The sequence below is a fragment of the Diceros bicornis genome, chromosome 31 (assembly GCF_020826845.1).
Source record: "Diceros bicornis minor isolate mBicDic1 chromosome 31, mDicBic1.mat.cur, whole genome shotgun sequence".
Classification (NCBI taxonomy): Eukaryota; Metazoa; Chordata; class Mammalia; order Perissodactyla; family Rhinocerotidae; genus Diceros; species Diceros bicornis.
Window position 1 is genome coordinate 222976 of NC_080770.1, and position 16591 is coordinate 239566.

Genomic DNA, 16591 nt, shown 5'->3' on the forward strand with positions numbered 1-16591 from the left:
AGGAGGGATCTTCTCTGCCTTGTGCATGACTGTGCCCCTTACCCTGTGGCTCATAAAGGTCCTAGGTGAGTAACCACCAGCTGGCTGAGTGAGCACTGGTGGAACGAGAGGGGGAACACCGACACATAGACAGCGACATGGACATATGTAAATAAAGGAGGTTTGAAGAAGATATAAGAAACACAATGAACTGTACAGCATAGTAGTATTAGTATGTTTTAAACACACTCTGATGTTTTAATGAACGTGCAGATAACAGATACAGATAGCGGATTGGAGGAGAGAAGGGATGAGAACAGGAGGTGATGGGTGGGGAGAGGTTTGACAAGACGCAGGCATTACTGGCAGCACAGATGACAAATGACACGACAGTGGGATGCGGCCAGCTTGACTCTCTGCCCCGAGATTAAACCAAAAAGCACAGAGAAATGGTGTGGCCGGATCAAAACAAGACGGCGACTTCTTGGACAGTCTTTGCAGGACGAGGTGGGGTCCATGTCTCCCCTCTAAACCTGGCACGTGGCAGAGTTGGTGTGCGGTGACACCAGGCACTCTGCCCTGCTTGCTGGGGCCCAGACGTCACTGCCCTGGAGTGGCCACGTCCAGGTACTCTGGTCAACCATCCCTGCTGACCCAGCCGTCCCCGCCAAGGCACCGACACAATGGAGCAGAAGGCTCCTGATGACACCAGCCTAGCCACCGGAACGGCCCGCTGTCCTGGTCTTCCCACCTGAGGAACAGCAGGGAGCAGAGAAGAGCTGTCCTGTTGGGCCCCGTCTAAATTCCCAACCCACAGAATCCATGAGCATTAACAGTTGTTTTACACCAGGATCGTTGAGTGGTCTGTCACAAAACAACAGAAAACCGGAACAGACAGAGGAAGGGGTAGAGGGAGGAGTGAGGCTGGCAGCTGGGCAGAGGGAGGGATGAGGAGACAAAAAAGGTGGGGGAGGGGCTGAGGGAGCCCAGCAAAAATGGGCACCAAGTAGGTCATCAACCACACTCCCCTCCCACCTCTCACTCAGCAAGAGCCCCACCTCGGACCCACCGCTCGGGTCAAAGAGGAAGAGCTCAGTGGCGCACCCTCCACCCTCCTCCATCTCCACTCTGCCCCCAGGGGAGGCAACCACCTGTCCCCTCTGCTGTCCCTGTCCAGCTGGCAGCCAGGTGAGGCCCTGGCCTTCCAGGCTAAGATCCTTTGGTGGCTCCTCGTCCCCCTCAGGGTGAAGCCTTGTGCTTTCAAGACCCTCCTCAGTCTCTCCATGGAGCCTGTTGCCCCCACACAGGCCAGCCTCCTCAGCCATCATCATCACCCACCCACAGTGTCTCCTCCAAACTTCCTTTCTCTTTCCTCCACTTCCAGCCCCCATTCCTTCTGGTTGCACGGCTTCCAAGGGGCTTGCTTCAACTCCAAGACCAGGTCGCCCCCATTCTCCAGCCTTCCCCCTATGTTCCCCAAGCCTCTAGTGTCCCCCATCACTCTGTCCCCCACCCTGTTTCCCCATGTCCCCACTGTCCCCCAAGCCAAAACCTGTGCCTTTCACCACTCCTATCTCTACACACCTTGGTTCCCACATTCCCTGTCCCTGGTCCTACGCACCTCCCAGTACCTCGCACCCCTTATCCTCTGCACCTCCCGGTACCCCGCACCCCCCATCCCCGCACCTCCCGTGTCCCGCATTCCCCTTGCCGCACCTCTCTGTACCCGGCAGCCCCGTCCCCGCAGCCCCCGTTTCCACAACCCGTCCCCTCACCGCCTGTCCTCGCACCTCCTATGCCCCGCACCCCGTCCCCGCGCCCTCTCTCCTCCGCACCTCCCCGTACCCTGCACCCGTGCCCGCGCCCCGTCCTCCGCACCTCCCCGTACCCCGCACCCCCGTCCTCGTGCCCCCTGTCCTCTGCACCTCCCCGTACCCCACACCCCCTGATCCCCGCACCTCCCCATGCCCAGCATCCCCCGATGCCCGCACCTCCCCGTACCCTACACCCCCGTCCCCGCACCTCCCCGTATCCCGCACCCCCGTCCCCGCACCTCCCCGCCCCCACACCCCCCGTCCTCGCACCTCCCCATACCCCGCACCCCCGTCCCCGTACCCCGGTCCCTTCACCCCCGTCCCCGCAGCCCCCGTCCCCGCACCTCCCCGTACCCCACACTCTCCGACCCCGCACCTCCCCATGTCCCGCACTCCCCGCCCCCGCGCCTCCCATGCCTCGCAGCCCCTGTCCCCGCGCCACCCCCGTCCCCGCACCCCTCATACCCTGCACCCCCCCGTCCCCGAACCTCCCCCGGCTCCGCACTCCCCGCCCCCGCACCTCCCATGCCCCGCGCCCCCAGTACCCGCACCCCCCGTACCCTGAACACCCCCCCGTCCCCGAACCTCCCCATGCCCCGCACTCCCTGTCCCCGCGCCTCCCCATGCCCCGCACCCTCTGTCCCTGTACCCCCGTCCCCTCATCCCTGTCCCCGCGCCCCCGCGTGGCGCGGCCAGACGCGCCCAGGTGGATGCGCGCGCGGCGCGTGGAGACGGCGGCGGGCACACCCTAACACGCCAGCCCCGCCCCCCGGCCGCGGATTGGCTCCCCGCGGGCTCGCCGGACCCCGATTGGCTGGCGCCGCGCGGCCGGCCCGGTTCACGGTGGGTAGCACCGCAGCGTGGATGCTGCTCGGTCCCGCCGCGGCCCCGGGAGCGTGGAGCTGAGCGGCCGGGCGGCGGGCGGGGCACCCGGGAGCCGCCCTGCGCCCACCGGGCCCGCGGCCGAGGCAGCCTGGGGTCGCGGCCGCTCCCCTGGCCGCGGGAGGCGGACAAAGGGCCATGCGGGGCCGGGGGCTGCAGCGCGGGGCGCGCGGGAGCCGGGGGCCGCAGCGGCGCCGGTGAGCGCGGCCCGGACGGGGCGGGGCCGGCCGCGATGCCGTGGTTCCCGGTGAAGAAGATCCGCAAGCAGATCAAGCTGCTGCTCCTGCTGGTGCTGCTCACCTGCGCCGCGTGGCTCACGTACGTGCACCTGAGCCTGGCGCGCCAGGGCCGCGCGCTGCGCCAGCGGCTGGGCTACGGGCGAGGTACGGGAGGGCGCGCCGGGGGCGGGGCGGGGCGGCGAGGGCCCGGAGCGCGCTGGTCCCGGCCCTCCCACTGCCCCGGGTCTCGGCGAGGGCCAGACTCTCCCGGAGAGTGCGTCCGGGCTGCCGGGCTCCGCGCTGTCGGGGCGGGGGCCGGGTTCGGCCCGGCCCGGACGCCCGGTGACGTCAGCAGTGACGTGCGCGACCCTCCTGGGGAGCGCGCTGGACCTGGGCGGACTCTGGGATCTGGCCTGGAGCCGGCAGTGACGGGGTTAACGGTGGGCTCTTGGAGAGATCTCCGCCCCCAGGCTCTGCAAGCAGGGGTTTCCCGGAGGCCGAGTCTGGTCGCCGCTCCACCACTTGCCTGCTTAGCGGAGCCTCAGTTTCCCCATCCGCTGGGGAGGGGGCGGGGGCAGAGATCCAGTCTCCCGACCCGGGAGCGGGAGCGTGGTGGGGGGAGCTGACCCGTGCAGTTGGAGCGCTTCCTGGAGGGGTGCCCTGGGTAAGCCTGTGATCAGGCACGGGGATGCTGTTCGCGGGGAGAGGGATCCAGCCTGGGGGGCCCTGAACTGCGGGGAGTGAACTCCGCCAGGCTCCTGGAGCTCACACTCCATGGGGACAGACAATGAACCCACAAAGCAAACCAGGTTCTGGTGAGCGCTGGGGGAAAGAGCCGGGGGAGGAGTCTCCCGCTTTAGTTAAGGGATCCTGGAGGGCCTCTTAGAGGTGGTGACCTTTTTGACACAGCGTTTGCGGGAAGAGCATCCTGCAGGAGGAAGGCACTGATGAAGACCTGGGGTGAGAAGAGGAGGAGGAGCAGAGTGTCTGGAACCCGAGTGGGGGTGGGAGAGGGGTCACCTCAGGACAGGAGTAGCCCCCACCCGCCAGCTAAGGCAAGAGCAGAAGCCCCACCCAGGGCAGGGAAGAGCCCAGCCAGGCTTCCTCTGACCCTTCTCCAGGAAGCAGGTGTCCCTAGGATGAGGGACGTGGGAGCCTTGCTTCCCAGAGATTCAGAACTATGACTCACAGCACCCTGGGCTGCTCCACCCAGGGGTCCGAACCTCCCCTTTCAGTCCCACTCCTGCCTCCCCTCCCTGTACCTGGACACTTGGCTCCACAGACCCCCAGGCCAAGGGTCTGGGGCTGTCCCAACCCCCCCAGGGTCCATGCACCTCACAGCCAGCACACCCTCCAGAGGCCCCCAGCACTGCTCGTTCCCTAAAAGAGCCCCCCTCCCCCGGCTATCAGCAAACAAGGCAGAAGTCCTGAGTGTGACCTGGTGACAGAGAACAAAACCAGCCCCTCCTCAGCCGCCTCCGTGGTTTTTCAAGAAACCACCGTCCTCCCTAACTTGACTTTCTGAGCAGCCAGGGAGTCTAGCTCAGCAACTGGGAGGGAGTGGAGGCATGGAACCCCACTTCTGGGGCCCCTCAGTGCTCAGCTGGACCAGCGGGGAAGCTGGGGACTGGGCAGCCTGCCTTGGCTGCTCCTGGGTGGGCAGGAGCTGTTCAGGGTCCTGGAAGATCAAACCTCGTGTGGCACCTTCCAGGAGCCGCCGCAGCCCCACGGCCTGTCTGGCCACCTGGGCGCCCACCAGGGCAGGGCTCGTGAGAAGCTGCGCAGCTGGACACGCCTGAGGCCCTCCTGACTATCTTCTCTCCCACCGGGGAGATGGCGTTGGAATAGAGCAGAAGGGCTACCTTCCTGCTGTCCAGCAGCCCATGCAGGCAGACATCCCTGAGGGAGGATGAGCCGAGAGGCAGGAGGCGTGTCCGGACCTCACTGTACGGGGCTCGGCCCCTGCAGGATGGTGGCAGCAGCCTGAGCTGGACCCCCTGCAGAAGGCTCCCCACACCCACGGACTTAGCTTGGAGGGCAGTGAGCATCGGGACCAGGCTGTGGGGATTTGGCCAGGAGCCTTTTAGGGACTCACCTCCTAGCTGGACACTGGACAGTGACTGGGGGAAGAACCGGGAATGAGGAGCAAGTGGGCAGTCCCTGCAGGGGTCTCAGAGGCAGGAGACCATGGGCAGCCTCCTCCCCCAGAGAAGAGAATTGGGCAATTGTGTCCATACAGGAATGTAGCTCCTGGGGTCTGCATTGGGGGATGGGCATGGATATAGAAGCCCAGGCTTGGTCCTGGAGCAGAGGGGGCTCCTGGGTTGGGCATCCCTGTGTGGGAGCACCAGGAGGGACAGAGGTGGGGTACAGTGGAGCCTCCCCTTCAGAGGCTCAGATCCCAGGGTGTGGGGTCCCCAGGGGATGGGGTGGGGTGTTCAGGTCCACCGCTCAGGGAAGAGGTCTGGGGAGTGGAGGGTGTGGAGGTGGTCTGCCCCAGGCTGGGGGGGGGGGGTTGGGGCCTCCAAGCTCTGGCGATGTCCACAGGCAGACCTGGGAAGGGTGCCCCCAGGGGACAGTCTCCATCCCAGGCCGCCATGGCCCCAGGTCCTCCGGCTGCCAGACCAGTGTGCCTGTCCTTCCTCTGCCCAGGCTGGTGCCGGGGCTCTGTTGGTCCTGGGCCCCAGCCTTGAGGGCAATGGGTGGCACCTGTGCCGTGGGCTGGGGCTGGCTCAGCCTTGAGACAACAGTGTTGACTTTCCTGCCCACAAGCTCCGGCACTAACCCTTAGCTCTCAGTTCTGGTGAGCAAGACACACAAAACACTGCAGCACACGGGAAAAGTGCTGAGGACACAGCGCAGTCCTGGGGGCCTTCCTGGAGGTGGACCACTGGCGAGGACGGGCGGATGGCTGCGCATGTGCACGCATATACACTAGCATGTGCACACGCATAAATCTGCTCCCTCACACCAGCTGGGGGCTGGGAAAAGCCAGGCGGAGGGCTCGGGCGGGGCTGCCCCCCAGAGGTGGAGGCGGGAGAAGGGCCCAGTGCAGAGTCCTTGCCTGGCTGTAGGGTGGGGCATCCGGGGCGTGAGGGAGCAGAAGGGGAGGAGAGGCTTCCAAGGGAGACACACTGGCTTCCCTGCCTGCTGCAACCATGAGATGAGGGTCCTTGCCCACCTGACCCCAGCAGCAGGGGCTGTGGCCTTGGGGAGAGCCCGGGCCCCAGCCAGCCCCACGTGCCACCCACAGATGGTGAGAAGCTGAGCGGCGTGACAGACGACCGGGGCGTCCAGGCCGCGCTGTCCACGCAGAGGGCCGAGGACTCCAGCGAGAGTCGTGAGGAAGAGCAGGCGGTGAGCCGGGCCGTGGGAAAGAGCTCATGTGTGCTTACACGAGACCCCGTGACTTCGGGTGCCAGTGGCCTCAGGGGCCCGTGGGCTGTGCGGATGGAGGACGCGGGCCCAGCTCGTTCCTGCACTCCAGCGCCGAGCACGGCCTGACACAGACAGACGTCCCAGCCTGGAGCCCTGAGTCCAGGCGGAAGGGGTGCTCGTGTATGCCGGCGTGTCGGCGTGGGGGGGTCAAGTGTCTGTGTGGGTGGATGTGACGAGAGCCGTCTGATTTGTGTGACTGGGGTGTGATGGATTCGGGGTTTCGTGTCTAGCTGGGCAAATGGGGTCTTGGTGAAGCTGTGTCACGGTGGCGGTGTGGCTGGTGTGGCTGGCACGTCACGGCTGGTGTCTGAGGTTGGGTGTGTGTGTGTGTGCGCACATGTGTGTGGTTGTGTGACCCCTCCCTGCCCACGTGGCTCAGCTTTGATTCTGGTGTCCCCCCTGTCCTATAGCCCGAAGGTTGGGACCCCAACATGCTGTTTCCTGGGGGCGCTGGAAGGCCGCCCCCCCTGAACCTCACGCACCAGGCGCCACCGTGGCGGGAGGAGGTGAGCCCTGGGGTGGACAATGGGGGCGGGCCGGCGGGCAGTGCGGAAGGTAAGGCCCCCTCCCGCCCCAGTACCAGGGGCAGGTGAACCTGCACGTGTTTGAGGACTGGTGTGGGGGCGCCGTGGGCCACCTGCGGAGGAACCTGCACTTCCCGCTCTTCCCTCACGTGAGTGCCTGGGCGGGGCAGGGCTGGCCCTCAGGGGCAGGGGAGTGTGGTGGGGTTGACGTCAGAGGTCACTGCTCCCCAGACTCGTACCACCGTGAAGAAGTTGGCCGTGTCCCCCAAGTGGAAGAACTACGGACTCCGGATTTTCGGCTTCATCCACCCGGCAAGAGATGGTGCGGGGGTGGGGATGTGCAGGGGAGGGGAGTCGTGAGGGGCCCCACCCCCACGCCCCCTGAGCCCCTGTCCTGCGCCTAGGAGACATCCAGTTCTCTGTGGCTTCGGATGACAACTCTGAGTTCTGGCTGAGCCCAAACGAGAGCCCGGCAGGCGCCCAGCTGGTGGCCTTTGTGGGCAAGGTACCCCTACCCCGTGGCCCTGACCCCGCTCTGCCCTCCCACTCCAGCCCCACCATCCACACCCCGTCTGTCTTCACTGAGCCTCCTGTGGCCTCAGTCACCCGTTCCTTCCAGCTTCTTAGGATTGGGGACTGGGTGGGGCTGGTGCCCCCACGGAGAGGGTGAGCCACCCCTGTCTGTGTCGCCCCCCAGACTGGCTCAGAGTGGACAGCACCTGGAGAATTCACCAAGTTCAGCTCCCAGGTGTCCAAGCCCAGGCGGTGAGTGACCGCGGGAGTGTGTGTGCACGAGTGTGTGTGTGAGGGTTGCACGCTAGCACACACTGCACGCAGGAACCACTGCACCTGTGCTGTCCCAGCCAAACCACCGTCCCCCTGAGCCCCCACCTCCTCTGGGCTCTCCCTCTGTTGGGGCCTGGTGGCGGCATGTCCCCGACTCCTCATGTCTCCAGGCTCATGGCCTCCCGGAGGTACTACTTTGAGCTGCTGCACAAGCAGGACGACCGAGGCTCCGACCACGTGGAAGTGGGCGTGAGTGTGTCTGGCTCTCCCGGGGCTTCTGGAGACCCTCTTCCCCTGCTCTGCCCTCCCCCTCCGGCCACTTCTCCAGTGTGACAGTGGACCCTGCCCCAAGGAGATTCCAGTCCAGGTGACAATGCAGACAGGGATAGGCCGAGGTCCCCTCTGCCTGCTGGGGGCTCAGGGAGGCTTCATGGAGGAGGCAGCCCTTGAGTAGAGTCTCAAGAGATGAGAGACATTCACAGGGAGAGCCGGTAGGAGAGAATTTGGGCCAGGGATGCATCAGCTGAATTCCAGATCTCGAGAACAGCAGAGGAATGGAACCACCCACATTCTTCGGGAACTCCGAGGGTCCGGTGGGCAGATGGGGCGGGGCCTGCAGTGCCACCTGACAGCTCAGGCTTCCTCCTGAGAATGGGCTATTGGATTTGGGCTTCAGGAAAACTGTCTGTGGAGAGAACCCTGGGGGAGGGTTTTTACCAGGCATGGTCCTGAACCAGGGAGGGGGATGAGAAGAGCAGGTGTGGGGAGTGGTTTGGCATCCAGAGAGAGGGCCTGAGCCTGCTGGGGTGGGGCGGGGGGTGGAAGCAGGGGAGAGCATTCTCAGTCCCAGCTCCCTAGGGTGCTGTGTGTGTCGCATGTGGCAGGGGGGCATCACCCCAGCTGAGCCTGGCGGAGGTCCAGCTAGAGACGCAGGTTTGGGGTGATCTTGCGGACGCCGAGGAGGTGGCTGAGAGGGCCCAGGATGAGCTGGGAAGGGAAGAGGGCCTGGTAGCTGAGAGCCCCAACTCGAGAGAGGTGGGGGAGGGACAGAGTCTGCAAGGAGACTGAGAGGGAGCGGCCCCAGGAGTGGGGGAGATGGGCAGGGGCGAGGTGGGGATGCTGGGTCTGGGCCCTGGAAGGCCAGCTGTGACCTTTAAGAGAGCAATGGCTGCAGACCCCAGGAGCATAACCAGAAGCCATAACCAGCAGGCGAGGACGTGCTCAGGAAGTCAGGAAAGGCCTGACGGTGGCATGGGTGTCCTGACCTGCCACCAGAGCTCCCAGCCTGCTGGGCCTCCCCCAGCTTCCCCGCTGCCCTTGCTCAGGACCCCTCTCCCATCCACCCTCCCAGCTGCCTGCATCCTGGAAGGGGTTGCTGCCACTAGTCCCCCACCCCCTCGTCAGGGAAGACCCCCTCCTCCCTGGGTCAGCCTGTCTGACACCCCCCCCCCCCGCCCCCCGCCCCATTGGTCCTGACGACCGTCTCCACCCCCAGTGGAGAGCCTTCTTGCCGGGCCTGAAGTTCGAGGTCATAGGCTCCGCTCACATCTCCCTGTACACAGGTTCGGAGCCCAGCCTCTCTGGGGAGTGGGGCAGGCTCCTGATGGGTGGTCTCTTTGGGAGTCTCTGGATGGGGGTGGGGAAGGGTGCGGTGGTCTCTGGGCACTCCTGGGGACCCCACACATCCCTCTGTACCCAGACGAGTCGGCCCTGAAGATGGACCACGTGGCCCACGTCCCCCAGTCTCCAGCCAGCCACGTGGGGGGGCACCCGCCACAGGAGGAGCCCAAAGCCGACATGCTGCGGCCCGACCCCCGAGACACCTTCTTCCTCAGTGAGAGTGGGCCCGAGGGGGCAGGGGGGGGCGGTCCCTGGTGGGCCACTCTGTGACCACCGCTTCCGCAGCTCCTCGGGTTGAGCCTTCAAGTCTGGAGAACGTACTGCAGCCCTGCGCCTACGCGCCTACCTACGTGGTCAAGGACTTTCCCATCGCCAGATACCAGGGACTGCAGTTTGTAAGCGTGCCTCGCCCAGACCTTCCCTGAGCCCAGGCCTCCCCTCCAAGGTTCTCCCGCGCCTCCTGAGCCCGCGCTAAGCCCCCTGCGCGCCCCTAGGTGTACCTGTCCTTCGTTTACCCCAATGACCACACGCGCCTCACTCACATGGAGACGGACAACAAGTGTTTCTACCGCGAGTCGCCGCTGTACCTAGAAAGGTGGGGGAGCGGGACGGGAGGAGGAAAGGGGGCAGGGCCTCGCGGAGGGGCTCGGGGTCTCTGATGCCAACCCCGCCGCAGGTTTGGGTTCTACAAATACATGAAGGTGGACCACGAGGAGGGGGACGAAGACGAAGCGGAGGAGGTGCAGCGCCGAGCCTTCCTCTTCCTCAACCCCGACGGTGAGTGCCCGCAGCCCCCAGCCCGTGTGTGCCTGTGCCGGGCAGCTAACCTGCGCTCCCCGCAGACTTCCTGGACGACGAGGACGACGGGGAGCCGCTCGATGGTCTGGAGCCCACCGAGGCGCCCCCGCAGCAGAGCGGCCGCCGAGTCCCCGTCCCGGGGACCCCCGCCCAAGCCCTGGAGACCCCCACCCCGTCCCCGGGGACCCCTGCCCGGCCCGGAGCCACCCCCGCCCCGCCAGCGCCTCCCAGTGCCCAGGACGAGCCGGCCCCCAGGCACTCCCGGGCGCTGAGCTGGGTCGTCCGCCCCCTGCCCCTCCTCTTGGGCCGCGCCCCACACCCCCGCACCCCTGCCCAGCAGCCGCCCCCGAAGGTGTATGTGACGCGGGTGCGGCCGGGACTGCGGGCGCCCCCGGGCCTGGTGCCGCTCGGCCCACGCGGCCCGCCCTGGCCGCCCTTCCGCGGCATCTTCCTGCGTGCCAGACCTCTGCCCAGGGTGCAGCTGCGGGCGCCCCCACACCCGCCTAGGTCTCGAGGCCGCAGGACCGGTGGCCCCCAGGCTACAGAGCTGAGGCCCCCGGCCCGGGTGCAGGCAGCCCAGGGGAGCCGCGAGGGCCAGGCACGGGTGCCGGGACTCGCGGCACCCACGGCAGACTCGAACTCCTCGTCGGAAGCGCGGCCTGTGACCTCCTTCCTGAGCTTGTCCCAGGTATCCAGGCCGCAGCTGCCTGGGGAGGAGGAGGAGGAAGGGGACGATGACGGGGCCCCGGGCGAGGAGGCGGCGTCAGAGGACAGCGAGGAGGCGGCCGGCCCGGCGCCCAGCCGCTGGCGCGAGGACGCCATCGACTGGCAGCGCACGTTCAGCGTGGGCGCCGTGGACTTCGAGCTGCTGCGCTCGGACTGGAACGACCTGCGCTGCAACGTGTCTGGGAACCTGCAGCTGCCCGAGGCCGAGGCCGTGGACGTGGTGGCTCAGTACATGGAGCGGCTCAACACGCGCCACGGCGGGTATGGGGGAGGGGCGCCCGCGGGAAGGGGGCACCGCGGCCTCCATGGGACCCTCAGACCTTCGCTGGGCTTAACAGGGTGCCGACGTGGGGGTGGTACACGCACCCCAAGGAAGTGTCTCCTCCTCCAGTCTTCTCCCTTCTGGGGCTCCTTACTGCCCAGGGCCCCTGTCAGTGTTAGGAGCCTCCGTGCCCTCCCCAGGGCTGGCTCCCCTGTCCTGCATCTCCAAACCCCACCTTCTCACCGTAGACCCGGACCCCTCCTCTTCTCCTGGCACAGTGCTGTTGGGTCTTCCAAGAGGGGTCTCAGCCTGACTCCAGGGGAGGGTGCAGGGTTCCTGCCCCATTGCCCACCCTGGTCTCCCCCAGGCACTAGAAATCCAGACCTGTCTCCACCTAATGCTGGTAGGGAATGGAGAGTGGGGGCCCCAATTTGGGCTGAGGGGAGGCACTGGGGAGCCCTCAGAGTTGTGCTGAGGCTTGAAGGAGGGGCAGAGCCTGCGTAGACAGAATGAGTGGCAAAGGCATGGGGCAGGAGGCCAGGGGGCTGGCGGGCAGAGGACGGAGAGGGACCGTTGTGGGCCTTGAAAGCCACACTCAGGACTCCTTTTTCTTGCCTGTGATACAAAGTTTTGAGCAGGACCAGGGATTGACCTGTTTGGCTTGTAGACAGGTGTGTGGCTGCCTTGGAGAGGTGTGGGCAGGAGAGGAAACCCAGGGGCCATGACTGACAGGTGTGGTCCAGAGGGGTGATGGGATGGCCTGGACCCTCTGTGGGGGGATTGATTCTAGGTGGCTGAGAGGCCAGCCCGCCCTTGGCTCTACGCTTCCTGAGACCAGCTCATCGTCCTGTGGGCATGAGGGGTCTGTCCAGTGGAGTGGTCATGGCTGTGGCCCCACCCTCCCGCAGCAGTGGGAGAGTGTAGACAGACCCAGAGCATTTGGGGCAGAAAGTCTCTGACACTTGAGGAGAGGATGGTGGGGCTGGCAGGGGTTGAAGGGAGAGTCTGGACCCCTCGGAGGTCACACAGGTGGTCTCCCAGGGTGAGAGGCGTTGGTTGCAAAGGGAGGGCACGCGGCAGAAGGAAGAAGTGACCTTAGTCAGGGGCAGGGTCCTATTGTTCTAGGATGAGGAGAAGCCTCTGGTGTGTAGAGTGGAGGGGAAGTGAGGTACTCAGCAGGACCCAGCCTGGGGAAGAGGCCAGAGAGGGGATCATGGAGTTGCCCCCAGCTTCTTCCCTCAGGGGTCAGGATAGCCCCTGGGCTGGTGCCATGGGAGGCAAAAAGCAGGCTTCTCAGAGGAGCTGCCCAGGGCCTTGGAGAGGAGGCGCTGAGGAGCATTGGGGCAAGCATCCAGACGGGGACACTGGGGACAAAGACCCCCTTGGAAAAGGAAGTCTGCTCACCAAGTGTGGGGAGATACTGAAGGCCACAAGTTAGAGACTGCTTACGGTCCTAGAAGCCACTTTAGGATGTTCGAACCTCCCTGTGGGCAGTGGGTGCCCCTGAAGGTTACTGTGCACGACATAAAGGTCACTGTGCACGACATAAAGGTCACTGTGGACCTCAGTGGTGGCCAGAAGGCTCCAGAGGAGTAGATGGCCTGGGCTTGGGGACTCCTCCCACTGTGGACCGCCCTGCAGGGAAGAAATGTGGGAAGTGTTCCCGTCTTCTGGGAGGGGAGCGATGCACAGCAGCCCTCCTCCACCCCCTAAGCCCCCAGGTCTGTTGAGTGTTCCCTCGTTTCTGGGGCTGGGGGCGACCTGCAGGGAGAATGGGGTTGGGGCGGGGATGCAGGCTGGAAGCACTAAGGGGCTGACCCGGCCCCGCCTCCCAGGCGCTTCGCGCTCCTGCGCATCGTGAACGTGGAGAAGCGCCGCGACTCTGCGCGCGGGAGTCGCTTCCTCCTGGAGCTGGAGCTGCAGGAGCGCGGGGGGCGGCCGCAGGCGGCTGTCGGAGTACGTCTTCCTGCGGCTGCCGGGGGCGCGCACTGGGGACGCGGACGCAGAAAGCCCGGAGCCTGCTCCCGCCGCCTCCGCGCGCCCCGACGGCCGCCCGGAGCTCTGCCGGCCGCTGCGCCTGGCCTGGCGCCAGGATGTGATGGTACACTTCATCGTGCCAGGTGTGCGGGGCTGCGGGCTGGGCACCTGGTATGGGGTGGGGGCCCCAGGAGGCCACGTGGCAAGGAGAGGTAGCCCCATGGCCCTGGACGGGGTACCGCCAGGTCAGGTTGGTGGGCTCAGTAGCCCCATCCTCCTCCAGTGAAGAACCAGGCGCGCTGGGTGGCACAGTTCCTGGCGGACATGGCCGCGCTGCACGCCCGCACCGGGGACTCGCACTTCAGCGTCATCCTGGTGGACTTTGAGAGCGAGGACATGGATGTGGAGCGGGCCCTGCGCGCGGCGCGGCTCCCCCGGTAACTGCGCCTTCCAGCCCCCCGCCAGGGAGGACCGAGCGCATCTTTCCTCTTCTGGGAGGTGGGTTTTCCTGCCTCTGCCACCAGGATCGGTGCCTGTGACTTCTCTTCCTTACCCGCCAGGTACCAGTACCTGAGGCGAACCGGAAACTTTGAGCGCTCCGCGGGGCTGCAGGCTGGAGTGGACGCGGTGGAGGTACGCGGGCCGGGTGGGGCGGGCGGGGAGAGGGAGATGGGAGCCTGGGAGAAGCAGAGGGCGGGCTCAGACCTCCTGCGACCTCCAGGATGCCAGCAGCATCGTTTTCCTCTGCGACCTGCACATCCACTTCCCCCCCAACATCCTGGATGGCATCCGCAAGCACTGTGTGGAGGGCAAGCTGGCCTTTGCACCTGTGGTCATGCGCCTGGGCTGCGGGAGCTCGCCGGGGGACCCGCACGGTAATGCCCTGGATGCCCCCGCCGGCCAGTAACGCCAGGGGTCCCACCAATGCCAGGGTAAAATCGAGGCTCCCCCGGGGCCTCTCCAAACCCCCAGGTTTGGCCTGGAGCCTCATGTCCCCTATAATACCCAGGGTCCCCCCGTAATGTTTAGGTCTGCCCATAGTTCCCAGGCGCCCCCACCCCCACCCCTACGGTCATGCCCGGTCCCTAGGAACCTCCTCCAGCACCCCAGTCGTGCGCAGGCCTCCTGGGTTATGACCAACAGGGAAAGGCGACTCTGAGAACCCCTTCATGATGGACAGGCACCAGCCCCTCCCAAGGCCGGGAAGCTCCTCGGCGGGCGGGGGAACCCCACAGACCCTGGTGTCTGAAGACGCCCCGCTCCCGCCCCGCCCCAGGGTACTGGGAGGTGAACGGCTTCGGCCTCTTTGGGATTTACAAGTCGGACTTTGACCGCGTCGGAGGCATGAACACTGAGGAGTTCCGGGACCAGTGGGGAGGCGAGGACTGGGAGCTCCTGGACAGGTGACCGCCTCCCCTCCCTTTCCGGGACGGAGGAGACTACCGTATCCTCCTCCTCTCAGGGGAGGGGGACCCCAGGGGTCCTCACATGCTGAGGGGACTCTGTCCTCCTCTTCCGCCTGCCAGGATCTGTAAACCTAGAGAGACCCTGGGATTCCACCCTGCTTCCCAAAACCCCTTTCCTCCCCCAGGGCCCTGACCCCCCTTCTCCCCCAGGGGCCTGATGCCCCCTCTCCCCCAGGGGCCTGACACCCCCCTCCCCCAGGGTCCTGACCCACCCCCCCCCCAGGGTCCTGACCCACACCCCCTCTCCCCCAGGGCTCTGCAGGACACCCCTCCCAGGGTCCTGACCCGCACCCCCCCGAGGGTCCTGACCCACACCCCCTCTCCCCCAGGGCTCTGCAGGACACCCCTCCCAGGGTCCTGACCCGCACCCCCCCCAGGGTCCTGCAGGACACCCCTCCCAGGGTCCTGACCAGCACCCCCCCAGGGTCCTGCAGGACACCCCTCCCAGGGTCCTGACATGCACCCCCCCAGGGCCCTGCAGGACACCCCTCCCAGGGTCCTGACCCGCACCCCCTCTCCCCCAGGGCCCTGCAGGACACCCCTCCCAGGGTCCTGACCTGCACCCCCCAGGGTCCTGCAGGACACCCCTCCCAGGGCCCTGACCCGCCGCCCCCCCCAGAGTCATGCAGGACACCCCTCCCAGGGTCCTGACCCACCCCCCCCCCCACCCCCCCAGGGTCCTGCAGGCAGGGCTGGAGGTGGAGCGGCTCCGACTACGGCACTTCTACCACCACTACCACTCCAAGCGGGGCATGTGGGGCGCACGCAGCCGGAAGGGCTCCCGCAGGGAGGGAGCCTGAAAACGAGGCCACCCCTCCCAGCCCTGACCGCAGTCCTGCGGTGGCCGCTGGAGGCCGGGGCCTGAGCCGGGGCCCTGGGGACAGCGGGGCTCATCACAGGGCACAGCCACCACCTGTGCCTGCCCATCTCTGGCCACCGAGGCCCCCCCGTGCCCTCCCCAGAGAGGCGCCTTCATGGCGGGTCGGGGTCGGGCGTGGTCCCCACACTCCGTGCGATGATTTCTGTGAAATTTTGCTGTAGCGATGACGTTGTTTTCAGGATTTCCGAGAGTTCTGTCTGTTCCGTTTTTTATTCAGAATGAAATGAAATATTTTTTTTAGTTCTGACTTGTCCTCTGCGCCTGGTTCTCTCGGGAGGGCAGAGACGAGCCTCGGCGGTGGCCCGAGCACCCGCACCCATGGGTGGCCTGGGCACCGTCCCTGCTCCCAACGCCCCTGCCCAACTTGCAGCTGCGGCCGCCCACTGACCCCACCCTCCTCGCCTCCTCTGCCGTTTCCCTGTGAGCTTCTGTGTTGGGCCCTGGAGGGGAAGGGGCTTCAGACCTCGTCCTCGCCACCCTGAGCCTGTGGACTCAGGGCCAAGAACAACAGACACCGCGTGGGGCCTTCCCACTTGCGAAGCCTTCCCACTTGCGAGGAGTGGATATTCGACCATCTCCTCGGGGCTCTTCACTTTGAAAAGAGTGTGGACATCAGTCCTATGTCCTCCCCCCTGAAGGGGAAGGAGCACGGGCACCCGGTGGGCAGTGTCCTGTGACCAGGTTGGGGGGTTTCAGGGCTGAGTTGCCAGAAACAGAAAACCCAACTCAGGCTGGTTTACACCGTAACGGGGAGGTTGACTTTGGCTCATGTAACTGGAGGTTCAGGGTCTGGAGTGCGCTGGGCGCTACTGACCCAGAGGCTGGACCGTGCTGTTGAGGATCAGCTCCTCCCTGGGGGCTCAGCCCCAGGCTCAGGCTGGGTCCTGGTCACAGGAGGGAGGCTGGTGCTCTGCCTGGTACTGGCTGCCCGCCTGTGTGAGTTCCTTGGGCTGCTGCAACACATCTCCACAGACATAGCGGCATTTATCATCTCTCACAGTTCTGGAGGCCGGAAGTCCTGAAGTCAAGGTTTCAGCAGGGCTGCACTCCTCCTGGAGCTTTAGGACTGAATCTTCCTTCCTTTCCCAGCTTCTAGAGGCCGCCGGGATGTCTTGGCTCATGGCCCCTTCTTCCATCCTCAGAGCCAGCATCTTACCATTTTCACACCACTCTCTCCCTGTCTCTCTCTCTCTCACCTCTACTTCCATCATCACATTTCCT

The 16591-nt window shown here is 65.8% G+C and overlaps 1 protein-coding gene across 1 annotated transcript; it reads left to right on the plus strand.

Annotated features, from left to right (window-relative positions):
* The first annotated feature begins 2679 nt into the window (after nt 1-2679).
* Nucleotides 2680-15617, plus strand: B4GALNT4 (beta-1,4-N-acetyl-galactosaminyltransferase 4). The gene is given in 21 exon segments (XM_058526041.1): nt 2680-3058; nt 6147-6250; nt 6742-6837; nt 6909-7004; nt 7087-7177; nt 7260-7360; nt 7553-7620; nt 7812-7890; nt 9137-9203; nt 9341-9475; nt 9547-9656; nt 9756-9856; nt 9938-10038; nt 10104-11046; nt 12883-12976; nt 12978-13167; nt 13308-13461; nt 13585-13657; nt 13746-13899; nt 14301-14427; nt 15167-15617. Coding segments are annotated over 21 exon segments (3159 nt in total). The 5' UTR covers nt 2680-2907; the 3' UTR covers nt 15291-15617.
* The last annotated feature ends 974 nt before the right edge of the window (nt 15618-16591 follow it).